We start from the raw sequence: 14,901 nt of genomic DNA on the forward strand, positions 1-14,901 counted from the left end.
TCGTCACTAGCACTTACTGCTGCACTAACGCTTCTTATCACACTGTACCTTAATTGTTCCCTTTTCTGTAAGTTGCTTTGGATAAAAGCGTCTGCTAAATGACTAAATGTAAATGTAACAAATTGCTCTCTGAAATATCTGAAAACGGTGAAAAATGCCTATTATAATGTTAGAGAGTCAAAGGTGATGATTTCAAATGATGTTTTGTCTGACCAACAGTCCAAATCCACAGATATCCATTAACAAAGATTTAAGAACAGAGAAAATGATCACATTGGAGAATCTGAATCCAGAGGACTGTTGGCATTTTTGATCCAAATACAATCATTTCTGAATTACCTATTGAAATTAAACTAAAAGTTTGCTTGTAAATCAGCACTAATTTGAATTTTTAAATTTTAAAAAAATTTAAAATTTAATTTTTATGGTCCAAATTGTTAAACACACCCCTCCCTGGTTTTGGTGTGTAGGTACAAAGCTACGATCCAACAAATGAATGAAGAAACATTGTAAGGAGCTCCTCAATGATGTTCAAAAGTGGCTCACATGCAGTTTTTAAAGAGCAACTTCATCTCCTGAACATCTTTTCTTTGGTTAACTTCTCACACTTAGTGTAGTGATGTAGAAGTGTAATCCACGGTGTGTCATCAGTACACTGTAATATCAGTGCTGGGCATTGTCAGAGGTGAAACAGACGAAAACGTTTAACCAGGTTGGTTTTAAATTACTCTTTAAAAAGGTGTATAACCAAGGCTAAGAGATTGGTAGAAGAAATGATTCTGAAAACAAAAAGTGCAGGTAAGGATATGTTATGATGTGTGCACAGATTATCTACGCATGGAAATATATCGATATAATAATCGATAGGGTATATCGATATATTTCACGTAAGGCACATCCATCTATCCTGTGAAGAAACAGCAGGATCAGAGAGGTAAATTAAACAAGTGCAGGCAGAGCAGGTGGTGTTAGAGGTGAGGGCCAAAAACAACACAAGGTACAACAAACACCGAGGGGTGTGTGGTGAAACAGAAACTCTTTAAATTTTCTGAAATTTTTTCAATCTTGGAGACGTTTTAATGTCATTAACGCAGCCAAATGTTAAACCCCCAAAAATAGAAAACACAGGAAATGTTTTCCCACAAAAAGGTCATGCAAGATAACAGGAAAAAAAACTGGAGGAGTGTCGAAATGAACTTGAATAAAAGCAGACATACCATTAGTCGGATGCCTGGCAAACGACACAGAAAATCTCTTTACTGCCGGCATAGAGAACAGCTCTGAGGAGATAAGAAAGGTAACTGGTATTACTGGGACTGCTGGTACCTGTGTCTGCCTGTTTGCCTGTTTGCTTGTATGTTTTTAACATGAGAAAAAAAAAAGGAGAAAAACAGGATGAGAGAGAGTCGGCCTTGTCGATTCAACAATATGTGTCCGCCAACCAACATGCGTGAATATGAGAGTCATCTGTGAATAAACAAAGAGGTGACAGGCTATCAGGGAAAGTGAATGCAAAGGTTGTGGAGTAGATGGAGTAAATGATGGACGTACTGGCTGAATAGTAGACATGCAGGAGGAGTGACGCTGGACTACACTGGGCAGGAAGCAATCTGTGAATCTGTTTTTTTCTCTTTTCCGCTTTTCAGTTTTAACGGAACATTTCAGCGATTGGGAAATACACTTATTGGCTTTGTTGCTGAGAGTGGTATCAACACAATAAGCTTAAAAACGCTATAATGCTCCACAGAGCTGAGGGGACCCTTTCACATATTTCCATTGTGCTTAAAAGTAATGAATAAATGGCATCCAGCTATTGTGGAATTTCAAACTTGACTAAACCTGATGAAGAAAGAAGATATGGAGAATAGGTGTCTTTTTTAGGGTTACTAAATGACAGGCAATAACATCCATGTTCATATAATTAACAGTGTTAAACTAAATCAAGTTAAAAAGAACACATTCGGAACATGACGAGTGGTTTTCATGAACTTATCTGATGGGGCTTCAATCAAACCAGCTCTTCGCTCTTTTCACATTTCCAGTAAATGTTAATATGTTGTCCTGATGCAGCTCCTCTTACCAGCACTGACGTCAGTTCGAAGCCTCACCTGTCTCTCAGACACAATAGCATGATGTAACAGAATTGAGAAAGCGGAGCGTCAGTTTGCTCCTGGCAGTGTGGAGCCTTGCAGTCAGAGTGACACCCGGTGGATAAACTGAACAGCTCAGCCTCCTGCGTTTAAAGCCGCAGTGAGAAAATCCATATGCACACATACAAATTTCTAATCAACTCATCTGCCAATTTAACCACATATGTGTCAGACTAAAAAAAACCTGTGTAACTAAAGCAGCTGTGACCATGACAATGATATTCGATCCAGATGTTGGGGATAATTTATCTTGCTATAAGGACCCCTGGTGGCTGTGAAAACAGCTTGCTTGTACTCACCATAGCAACATGAGACTGTGGGAACAGGGCGGGGAGGGAGAATGCGACTGGAGATTATTTAAAGGTGGATTATTGGGTCTCCAAATAACAGGCTGAGTTTTGTTTTACATAAGAATTACCGTAAATTGTGATTAATGCATTAAGTGTGATTAAAAGCCAGACTTTCTGGCTTCCAGACAAAAAAACTACTAGAAATTAAATTCCCTGCCAGAGGATATGGTGCCAACTGCAAAACATGCACAGAGAGAGAGAGGAAGGACATTTGAACATATTCGAACCCAAGCAGACAGTGGTGTAATCAGTGAGTGGACATGCCGATCTGGAAGAACATTGCTCACTGATAGCTGCGTTATATCACACAGTCCAGTGTAAGGTTGCATGCTCAGCATGTGCTGCACAACCAATCACCCTGCCATCAAATCAGTGCTCTTATCATGCACACAGCAAAATAAATCAGTCAAGGTGCAGTATGTGATGCAACAGACAGAAATGACTGGTTTGCTTTGGGGGCAGAAGAAAGAAGGTAGCTTTGATAAAAAAAATTAAAAATAAAAAAGACAAATATTAAAAAGGTCCCAAAAATCAAAGAATCTGAAGCTCAAGGAGCAAAATGTAGAAAAAGAAAAAAGAAGATATTCTAAAAAGGCAGAAAGAGAGTTTGGAGACCTCCTCAAAGGTGATGGAGATGAAAAGACCCGCCATGTGGAGCAGGACAGACAGCGGAGTGAACGTACCAAACATGCCAACCTGGCACGGCAGACTGCCGGGGGACAGAGGTGGTTTTCGGTGGAGGAGGTGGTGGGTGCGGACGTAGTCCCGCAAGTTGGGGGCGCTACAGGACACCCCGAGGGCGGAGGCGCTGAAGAGGCCAGAGCAGAGCGAGCCTGTGTGAGGAGGAGCCAGGGTGGGGAGGGGGGAGGTGGTGCTGGGTGAGTATTAGTTTTTTAATACACGCCATGCCAAAATTCATAACAAACTGATGCTATGGGGAGAATCTGGCACGAGTGTGTGTACATTTCAAAGAATGTACACCTGTGTGAAAACCATGTAACTACTAGTTTCATGGATAATATGAACACTGTTTGTTCCTGGAAAACGATGACTTGCAAGCTACAAGGTTTTCATAACAGAGACTGCAACTAGAAAACCTGTGCATGTGTAATATGGGTAAACAAGAGTAAGTGTGTAAGTGCATTCAGATGTGTGTGTTTTGTATGCAAAAGAAAGTGGGAATGGGATTGTTTCAGAACCCTGCTGTGTACAAACCCTCTGAAGTTGCAGTTATCGGTGAGATTCTCGTATAAAATAAATCAATATTCAGTTTTTGGAAATACACAGAAATAATATCTAATCTTTGACTAACAGAAATAATTGAAAAGGTGCTGATGTCTGTGCTTCATTTCTTTGTTCTAAAAAGAGCATGAAGGTATGAAAAGCAGCTTGCTAACAGAGGTTGTCCCTGACCTCTGCAGTCAGTGTTGTGATGAATAGTGAAGGTTCACTCAGCGGCCTCACACTTACTATACATAACAAACAGACAGGTTAATACCCAGAGGACATTTAGATGAGGCTCATTTGATGTCACAGAACCAACTGCTGCTTTCAGACTTTTGATAATTAAGCACTGCGTGACAGGTTGATTAACACATTTAGGGAGAAGTGGTACTGCACTTTAACCTACTCTCTCTTACACTTTTTTCACAACGGAAGGGCCTTACAATTGGCTTCCTTTCTCTTGGCCACATTTCCATTTAGTGTAATTGTGCCTTTTAGGTCAAAGGAAATGAGCTGTACTAAGTGCAAAAGCTGAAGCAGTTTATTGTAGCTGAGTGGGTTTGAAACTGAAGCACACGTGGTAGAAATCGTTTCCACAAAGTGACTCCACTCCTGTTTCTCACACTCATGGGTTTCTCCGCATGGCTTTCATGCAGGTGAGTGTCACCGTGTTAGCAGGTTGTTGGAGTTTACATGGAAACTGTACACACAACAAAACCAGAGTCCTTCAAGGATTCTTTCATGAGGGTAAATTCAGTTTAAGAGAGACCTCCAAATGATTTGGAACATTTTAGGCATTTTAACACCAAATTGGGTTCTACAGGTGGACGAGTCCCAAGACCATACATGGTGATATATAGACTTCACCTTTCACGTTTTAAGAGAATAAGGTGATCATTCGATCTTGTGCAAACAGCAATAAAAACTGAATGAGACTGGTGCATGTATCGTAAAGCTGCTGAAAAATCTATAAGGAGAGCCTGATGAGATGAGAGCCTATGTACCTGCCCGTATTAGGACAGTGACTTTTAAATAACATACACTACATTTTTCATGGAAGACCAATTGTTAAATGACATTTCCTGCAATTGTAAGAAATGAATATTCCTCCATTTTCACAATCAGCTCATTTGTTGGATAACAACATTTATTCATCCTGCTGGGTAATGTTTTGTAAAGTGCTCTAGAAATCAATTCCTAATGGGCACATCAGGTGGCCCTGTTATAAAGCTTCTCACTGTGTGCATGAGCTTATCATTTATTTCAAATACAATGTTGTAAATGTCTTTTTAAATATATTTTTTTAGCCTTCATGAGATAGTGACAGCTTGAGAGAGACCGGTAAGGGGACAGAGAGAGGGGAGGACATTCAGCAAAGGGCCACAAGCTGTAAACGCTGTTAAGGACACTAAACCACGAGTTACCAGGGCATCCCAACAGTGTGAATGTATACAGACATCTAACATATTTGTATAATTTTAAGATTAAAACCATGTTACAACCTATGTAAGTGTATCAAAGCTGTCACGGTTTCATACAGCAAACTATGCTGAAGCAGGTGTTTTGAATATGTTGAGTAAAATTCAGGATTTTGTTATTGTTATTGTCCCAGGAAGAAATGTACAAAGGAAATAGAGGCACTTCTCACAGCTGCTATCTGGTTACTTACTTACAATACTTGCCATCTTATTATCTTTCAGTCAGTTCTGCAGTATTACATACTTTTAAATAAACCATCAGTGAACAGAGTCTAGTGATTGGATTTGATGTTCAGAAGTCTGCTTAGTTTCCTGCAAAGACCTCAGAAATAAGCAACAGGAACACCTATGCATGCATTGTTGTCCCTTTATCACCTAGCACGGGTATGGTTATGTCTCTGAACATTACGTGACACCGGAGCTCCTGCAGTTCTCTTTGAATGCAACTCTCCACTGACCTCTTGTCTACATAGTTTGGAGTCTGATCCTGTTTGGCTGCTGCTAAGCTAAGCCGGGGTGGAAGCTATGTGACCATCCAAAAGAGGAAAAGAGAGGAGGGGTGTGATGGAAAGAAAAACAGACACAAAGAAATAAAGGGAGAGACAAAGAGAGATGTGAAAAGGTGGGAGGGTAAAGAGAAGTCACAGCCAGGGCTTGTGATGAGGGGAGGATCAGTGACAGCTGGAGATAAATGTGTTGTGAGGTCAGTGTGTCTGTTGGAACAAACTCTCTCTCATTACCCCTGTACACACACGTACAGAACACGCACACACACGTACAGAACACACACACGTACAGAACACGCACACACACACACGTACAGAACACGCGCACACACACACACACGTACAGAACACGCACACACACACACACGTACAGAACACGCACACACACGCGTACAGAACACACACGCACACACACACGTACAGAACACACACGCACACACACACGTACAGAACACACACGCACACACACACGTACAGAACACACACACACACACACGTACAGAACACACACACACACACACACGTACAGAACACACACATACACACACACACACACACACACACACACATGAGGTGCCCACCTAGGCCACTGGTTGGTTTGATCTCAGGAGACTGGCGTGAACACGAGGGGAAGAGTCGGTGGGATGTGGAGCCTTTGGAGGACTGGGTGGGAGAGGTCTCAGAGAGGACCTGAGTGGGGCCATGGAGACCAGGGGTTAAGACTGAGACGGGCTGCTACTGTAAATCAGGGACTTGATGTTTCCCATTGACTTCAACAAAACCAAAACACTGTTAATATAACAGAAAGTACTGAAGAGAGGCTAAACCACTGTGTGTAAAAATAGAAACTAAGCACCCAGTCTGCTTCTATCATTGTCAGCTGCTCTACATTATGGTCTGGTACCTCCATGGAGCCCGTCTTGCGGTTTCGGATCATCGGGGACCTTCGCTGGATGTTAATCGGCTCAGAGACAGGAAGTGCCTGATCCGGCTGGTCCTGGGAGAGATCCTCCAGACTGCCCTGATTGGGCTTTTTGTCTTGATTCTGATTGGTCAGACAACACAAGAAGAAAATGATTGCCATTCTTATCCATAGAAGACGTGCACAGGTAGACCTGAACCGTCTACTTGGCACTGATTTAATACAACAAGAAGTATTTTTTTGTCAACAAAGAAAGTCTCCATAACAGAATATTATGAACATTTTTAATGTCCAAAATTCTTACAGAAAATGTTCCAAAACATATTTTTAGAGGTTGACTGACACGAGATTTTCAAACAGCAATATAATAACACTAGTTGGAAAAAGCTGATATGCAATAAATAGGTTTGAGAGTAATTGGGTTAGAGGAGTTTGAGAAATGTCAGTTTTGTAGTTGGGGCAAACTATAAATTCTTGACCATCACTCTTTAGACAGACAGGGACTCTTCCACTGATGAGTAGATGCACCACACAGATATTGTAACACTGTCAAACTTTGTGTGCATGTAAGCAGAGAGAAGACAAGACAAACTCTCAAGTGATGGCAATCCAAATGAACAATTAATCAACTCAGGAGGCCTGGAGAGCTCAACTCAAAGAGCAGACACTGCAAACTTTATCGATACCCCGATAACCACTAAAATATAGAAATGACTGACTAAATCATTCATCTCATTCCAGATAAAGTTCTAAAAATTTGACACATCTTCTGTTGTGAATAAAGTTGTTGCTGGAGCAGAAACTGCATCAAGCTGGTACAGTACGTCTGAATGCATAACAGAAATATGATCTGGAGGAAATATGGAGGTCATTCAACTATATGGGATTATTTGTTTTTTGAATATAATGATTGTGTCTGGATTTGTAAACGTCTCACAAACACTTTGAAAAAAACAGAAATGCACAAAGCCAACAAACATTCACAGGTTCACAGACCTCTGAGGACGCTGGTCGGAAGCCAAAGCCAAGTGGTATGTTCTCCTCATCTTCACACCCTTTGACTCCGGGACTGAAGTGAAGCTCAACATGGAAACGCTCCTCTGAGGAGGGATCCTGCACACCACAACAATATATAATCGTGTAGAAATTTGTACATTAGAATGCAGTGCTGAGGCTGACAGAATACAAATGAGAGGTAATGAAGTTATGACCTTATCGTTGTCTTCATACAACATAATAACTATCTGTGTCATGTAGTTGAGTTCAGTCACAGCACTCAGGTAGTCCATTGCCTGTTTCCACTGCCAGTCCTTCTCCTCCTACACACACACACATAAAAAGGATGAGGAGCGAACACACACATATGAAACCAAAAACCTGACAATGACACCAACATGAAATAAGAGGCCAAAAATGAGGTAATAACGTATCGAGATCTCCTCTGATTGTGGTGAAATCATCATGAGGAGTCACAGGAAGAACAAACAGATTGTCAGAGACGATAAAAAATCAGGGCGTACATTCAACAGCCCTCCGTAGCGGAAGATGCTGAGCAGGGAGTGAACGTGACTCTCGCTGGTGAAGTAGAGACGTGTGCGAACATGACGACCGGGAGACATCACGCCACGGGAATATCTGAACACCAGGGGACAGGAAATGAAACAAAGTTTTAACAGTCGACACAGCAACCTCCATATACATACTGTGTATATATACACATATATACATACATATATATTATATACATGCATGCTGTATATATGTACATATATATGTAAACATGTTTGCATGTGCTCATATTCTCACAGGGGGTGCAGCTTGTTGACAGACTCGTCCTCATGGGTCCTCTGCAGGTCCAGCTGGATTTTCTTCATCAGAGGAACACAGTAAGCCTGAGCGATGTCCAGTTTCTCTGCTTTGCTGATGCCATACTCCTGATATGAAAGGGAAAAAAGCTGTTTAAACACTTTGATTCACTTAATCTACTTATTCATGGTCAAATGGAGGCTTATCTCAGCATATTTTGGGGCAGAAGGCAGGCAAACAGGCTAGACATGTGAGTATCCCTCAAAAGAATGTAGAGAAAAGGTCCCACGTTCATGCATGAAGGCCTTTAATTTAAATTCCACAGCTCCAAATTTATGCTTTGGCACTTCCAAATTAACTTGTTACTTGTTTCATTGCTTACAGTGTGTGAATTTTTCAATGCCAAACTTTTTTGGTGCAACATTTTAATCTCTACAGGAATCAATAAAGTTTGATTTTATGCTCAAACACCACTTAATGTAATAAATGTGTAGACTATTGTGACTAGAATGTCTCCTGTGACTGATCTGTTAACATTCCTGACATTCCCCTACTCCTCTACATGATTTAAGGCTGAGAAAGCCTGAAATGACACTGTTCCTCTTTAACCTGTGGTATGACTATGTCAGCCAGGGCCCGGGACAGCCTGAACAGCTCCAGCGTGTCCTCCAGTCCGAGCGAGGCGTTGTGCTGCGAGTCGTATTTGATGCAGTCGTAGATGTCCGGGATCTTGCTGATGTCATATCGTCCGTTCTTCATGCGGAAGTCTCTCTCCAGTTTGGACCAGCGCTGCAACATCAGCTCCAACGTCTCGCTGTGATAAAGCTGCAGGTCTGTGGAGAAGCACAGGATGGCTTATCTTAAGATCTTCAACAAATCTGAATGTCTGAATGTCAAACAGGCAATTGTCTCTGAAAATACATATGACATTTCCCCCACACAGACACATCTGAACCTTTGTTTCCGCCTGATTCATGCAGACACAAGCTCATAGACAAACTAAACACATCAGCTTGCACAGAGTAAATCTTTCTTCATCATTAGCAGTACCTGCAGACTTGGGGTCCTCCAGTCTCTTGCGAATCTGTGAAGTGAGACTCTGGATGAGGGCATACACCTTGTCGCAGGTTTTGACTGGATTCTGGATGACCTTCATTGAGTTCACCAGTGACGGGCTGCCAGTGGGTGCCAACTAGGATTACAATGGAAACAGAATATATAACATCATATCACAGACTTCAGCCTGGAAAGACATGAAGGCCAATACATTTACAACCAAGTTTTGGATTTTGTCATTTAGGTTATTATTTTAGCCAGTGTATGTGAGAAGCTTCGAGGTTTACCATCAGAAAATCTTGCTAATTATGAGGTGTTATGATTGTCTTGATACCCTAAAATGATCAATACAGCTGCTGACATAAATGAGAGATCAGAAGGAACATACAAGCTCAAGTAAACAGGATAGAAAGGATTTATTATGGAACACAATGCAGATAGCTAGCTCATGAAATAATTTTAAAAGAAAGCTAAATATGCATCTCTTCACTTTAACCTTTATCTAGCTACGACTGTCCTGATACAGGCCTCATACTTTTGTCTACACTTTGCTTCACATTTATGCACCGCCTTTAAAATGTTGTATTTTACTTTATTATTATGCATTCTATTTTCATCTATATTTTTATCTTAACCACGAATATCAAGTGCTTTCTATTTTCCATTCTATCCCTGTTTGTTTGTTCATTCAGTCTTTCATGTAAAGCTGGATTTATTGTATAAAAATAGCACTTTTTATACAATATAATACAGATAAAGTATATTTTTATATTATTTAATATATTATTAATAATCTACCATAGGCATAACATTTGTTGTCTTTGCTACTACACTGCATTTATACTTCTACTGTGTTCAGCATGAACACCATTCTGTTTTTCACTATCTACATTGTATGGGCAGTCACAATAAAAAAAGAATTACACAAGAGTATTTTCACAATGCTTGAAAAGGTTGAAATATTTCAAGAGTGAAGACGTAAAAAGCACGTCCTACTGTTTGACCTGAACATGCTGAGGCTTAGAGGTAAACAAGACATTGCACCAGGCGCCTTATCAAAATCAAGCTATTTTTTCATTTTCACCACCATCTCAGGTTTGCCACATACCTTCTGATAGTCATCCTCTGTAAACTCCTGGTCCTTCTGCATGATTTCATGCAGCCTGGCCTTCACCTTCTGCTGGCAGTCGGTCAGAGAGTCGCTGTCACTGTCCAGCAGTCCGTTCATGTTGGCACTCTTCACCATTTGAACCAAGATCGGCGTCAACTCCCCTTCTAGAGCCAGCAGACCCTAAAAAGAAAGGAACTAATCTCAAGCATCCTAAAAAACATTATTTCCCCAGAGATCTGTCAGAAGTCCTCACTTAAGTGTTAAATACAGGTGTAACCCATTAAGCATGCAGAAAGGGTTACCTTCGCGAAAGCAGCGGCTGTCATCTGTACCCTTCCTTCATCAGAGGCGTAGATCTTCAGGTCGTGGCGGTATGTGCTGTGCAGGCGCAGGAGTCCACACCCTGGAAAGCCAGCATAATCACCTGGAAGAGGGGAAACAGAGAGAGGCATCACAGTTAACTGGCCTCATCACAGCACCGAGACACACCGTACGATCATTTTCTCAATGAAGAAACAGCTGAGTCAGGGAGGCAGTTGAAAGAAAATAGAAAATAATACAATGGTTGGTTGATTGCACCCAAGGATTTCCATTAAAAATAGGCACACGGGTGATACAGCACTTGCGCAGGTACAACATCACTTTCAGTTCAAATGCATTGTGCTCAAAATGATTTGTAAACATCATGTAAATGTGACTCATTTCACTTAAATGTGAACTTCAAAGTTGTGGTTTAAATGAAGTGAATGTGAAGTGAAATGATGTTGTGACAACCCCCAAAAATTACTGAAGACACCTCCCCTGGAGATGAGATCATACTTTAGATTACCTACTTGAAGAGTGACAATAAAAATCTTTTACATGCTAAATATACTCAAATTAATGTAGCTGGAGGAGGTAGATGCATACCAACGCTACAGATCAAATCACACTGATGTTTCATGCATTTTTATTTATGTTACACAATCACCTCGGGTTTATCATGCCTGATTTGTCAAGAAAGTTCTGGGAGTATTGGAGACTTTAATCCTGCCAGATTTTCATCAAACAACATCCCAAGAACAATATGCAGTAGGATTAGTGTGAGATGATCCGCGTTAGCTTACAGCACCAAACTGCAGTCACTTTAGCTGTCTGCGTATGTATGGTAAGTGACCAAAACAACATTCACTGTGGTGGATCACCTCGGGAACACATCAATGACGACACAAAACAGTCCACAGCAATCTCAATGTGGGACAAACCGGACTAGTCGCCAGGTGAAATGAAACAAAATCATGATGAGATCAAGGAGAGGAGGAGAGATCAGAGGACGTTAGTGGAACAGAGCGACAAACTGCGGAGAATGAGAGAGGAGTGGGGAGAGCGGTGATATCCAGGAAACCCTTCTCTTACCAAAGTCAATAGGGGACTCACAGCCAAGGGACCGGCGGTTACCGGCTAGTAGTTTACACAGTGCAACAACAGGTAAGAAGAAAAGAGCAAAGTTAATAGACAAAACTTGCAGTGGAGAAAGAAGTGTGAAAACAGTGGTTGAGGTGAGAAAATGACCTTCTTTTCATTCAAAAAAGAAGCAACAAGAAGGGACAGACTGCCTCTAACCAGTGCATCTACTTTCAGTTGTGCTTCCTGTGCAGTCTAGGTGTTGTTTTTCATGCACTATAAAAACAAAGCATTAAGAAGGAAAGCCTGAAAAGGGTAACTCACGAATGACTCAGTGGTATTACTCAGTTAAAAGTGATTCAGAAAAGGAAACCTTTGTGTAATGAGCAGGTTTGTCCACTTACTAACTGGATTTTAATGTAGTTAGGTTGATCCAGATGCTGTGTGTCTTAACCCCACACTAAAGCACTGCTACATTTCTGTCCCGTGCTCTTTGAACAACACCCAATATGGTCATCAGGTGTGCTCCGCTGTACTCGACTCAACTTCACCCAGCTGTGTTGCGCAATTGTCCACAGTGAGGGCGTGGACGGCATGTAGCTGCCTGGGTAAAGTTACTCTTTGAATACCATTAACCAAATTTCTGTTGATGTCCTTTACTTCCCGATAGAAAGATATGGTTGATCTCCATTACGGTCATCACTTTGACTACAAAAGCAGCAACATTAGCATCAGCATGTTGAAGCCAATGTGAAAGTGATGGACAATCTAAACTCAAGGTCCACTTACTCACATGTTGTTTTGCTTTTATCCATACCACATCAGCACATGGGAATTCATATATCATGAAACTGTAGATGCAGTTTCTCTAATGACCAATCTAAGTTACCAGTGACTGGATGAGTGGAAATTCATTTTGTCAAAGGCAAAGTCAATCTTTTCATGAAGTAATGCTGAATAATTCCAATGTGGATCTTCTTTGGATCTTGATATCAACAACGATTCACCCATTTATAAGAAACTAAGGCTCAAAGAGCATAAGGTCAGAAGAGAACACATATAAACAGCATTTCGGCATGACAGAGAGAGCCTTCCAAGCTTCAGGACTCAGTTAGGGTGATTACCACATGCTCATCCTACCTCACTTCAATCCTGCCCCTTTTATAACCTGTGCGAGTGATTACCGTTATTATGTTCATGTTTGTCTGCAAATTTTAGTGACTAACTATCAGTTGCTTCTTTGTTTTACTCTATATGTAAGTCTAGCAGAGTGCCAACAAAATCCATCATGTGGCAACAAAAATATAAAATGAATTACACCGAGTTGATGATCCTACAATGTGTTTAACTGCTTTATTGATAAAATAATAATTTACCTTTTAATATATCAGTCTATTGTTTCATTGTATGAGTTTAAGTAAAGGCAACAGTTGTGTAGACACCTACGAAAGGCTGAGGTTGGCCTTATAAATCCAGCTTGTCAACTATAACAACCCTCTCCACCTTCTTTGACACATTGTCTGTCAGCAATGCAATGTTAATGTTGGACTGACTAAACACAAGGCTTAAAAAATTACCTTTTGTAATTAGGGGTGCAACGATACACAAAATTCACAGTTCGGTTCGGTTCGGTTCGATACTTTAGTGTCACAGTTCGATATTTTTCTGAAATTTCCATCCCATTCTTTTTTAACTTGTAGTTTATTGAAATTACCAACATTTGGTTCAACTCAAAAGTACAGTTTTTTTATTCAATTTCAGGGTCATACTTATATTATATACTTATATATAATATGAAAACCAAAGTAGTTCCAAACGCCAAAAGGATGGTGGAGGATCTTTCATTTCAGACCACCTCGAGCGGTCGGAATTCAGGCACAGAAAAAGCAAAAAGAACCTGACAGATTTTCAAAATAAAATACCCTGTGCAAACTGCTGGTCATAAAAACAGACAAAAACTAAACTAATTAACTACGTAGCATGTTTAGAAGAACATACATCAGGAAAATGCCCAGATCTGAGCAAGTAAACAAAGTCTGACGGGCTAAACGCTCCCTTCTGAACCACTACGCTAGAGTGCATCATCAGAAGTTGATAAAATAAATATAAAATTGCGTATCGTTCCATTCATAGTGCATTCCAAACCGAGACCACTGTATCGAACGGTTCAATACAGATACATGTATTGTTGCACCCCTATTTATAATGTTTATGCATTTAGGAATGTCTAGCTGACTTCTTGCTTATAGGTGTGTTTCAGTAGGAATGTGTTTGTTTGTCCACAAAACGCCATCAGCTGAATTTGCTAGAGTAAAGGCCAGGTACTTTGATCCAATTACTTAAGAGGAAATATATGTGAATCTTACAAATAGTTCAAATTAAACAGAAAAGACTAGAATGTATTAAATTCTCTCTCTGTTTCATTCTGTGGTTTTAAGCAGTTTTTTCCCTACAGCAGCCCAGACACAAACATGTTCCCTGAGGCAACAAGAAACACCATTAGAGAAGTTAATTTCAAGTGAAAGCCAAAGTGGAAAATCCTGTGTGAGTACATCTATTAGCTAGTGAGAGTGTGAGTAGGTACCTTGGCCTCCAGGGTACATGCAGCGAAAAGCCCTGCCCAGTTCTTCAGCCTGAACCCGGCCTGCAGGCGTCAGCTCCCCGCCCCACTTCAACACGAGCAGCAGAGATGGCCCGTCCTTCTTCGAATCTGAAAAACAGCAGCATGTTGTTATTGATATCATAATCGTCGTATCATAATGATCTGCATAGGAAAAACTGAGATGTTGTCCAGTTACCTGCTGTATTTGAAAGAAAGAAACTCATAAACTGAATGTCTTCCAGTTATTTACTGGTGGGCATAGCCAGATGAACCTGCTTTGGGGCCCTCTATTATCACCCTTGTTTTCAAACCC

The 14,901-nt window shown here is 40.7% G+C and overlaps 1 protein-coding gene across 8 annotated transcripts in view; it reads right to left on the reverse strand.

Annotated features, from left to right (window-relative positions):
- The window catches only part of ppip5k1b (diphosphoinositol pentakisphosphate kinase 1b), a 49,514-nt gene that overhangs the window by 14,492 nt on the left and 20,121 nt on the right, over window positions 1-14,901 (reverse strand). For 2 of the 8 annotated variants that reach the window (XM_019261134.2, XM_019261130.2), the window contains exons 15-27: window positions 14,571-14,696; window positions 10,906-11,027; window positions 10,601-10,783; window positions 9,487-9,628; window positions 9,046-9,269; window positions 8,437-8,564; window positions 8,151-8,265; window positions 7,842-7,949; window positions 7,627-7,743; window positions 6,613-6,753; window positions 6,290-6,398; window positions 3,184-3,333; window positions 1,218-1,280 (exon numbers count right to left, since the gene is read on the reverse strand). In XM_019261134.2, the coding sequence (XP_019116679.1) occupies window positions 1,218-1,280; window positions 3,184-3,333; window positions 6,290-6,398; window positions 6,613-6,753; window positions 7,627-7,743; window positions 7,842-7,949; window positions 8,151-8,265; window positions 8,437-8,564; window positions 9,046-9,269; window positions 9,487-9,628; window positions 10,601-10,783; window positions 10,906-11,027; window positions 14,571-14,696 (1,728 nt within the window). The remainder of the gene's footprint in view (window positions 1-1,217; window positions 1,281-3,183; window positions 3,334-6,289; window positions 6,399-6,612; window positions 6,754-7,626; window positions 7,744-7,841; window positions 7,950-8,150; window positions 8,266-8,436; window positions 8,565-9,045; window positions 9,270-9,486; window positions 9,629-10,600; window positions 10,784-10,905; window positions 11,028-14,570; window positions 14,697-14,901) is intronic. The other 6 variants (XM_019261143.2, XM_019261139.2, XM_019261150.2 and 3 more) reach the window with 6 other exon arrangements.

The sequence above is a fragment of the Larimichthys crocea genome, chromosome XIV, assembly GCF_000972845.2.
Source record: "Larimichthys crocea isolate SSNF chromosome XIV, L_crocea_2.0, whole genome shotgun sequence".
Taxonomy (NCBI): domain Eukaryota; kingdom Metazoa; phylum Chordata; class Actinopteri; family Sciaenidae; genus Larimichthys; species Larimichthys crocea.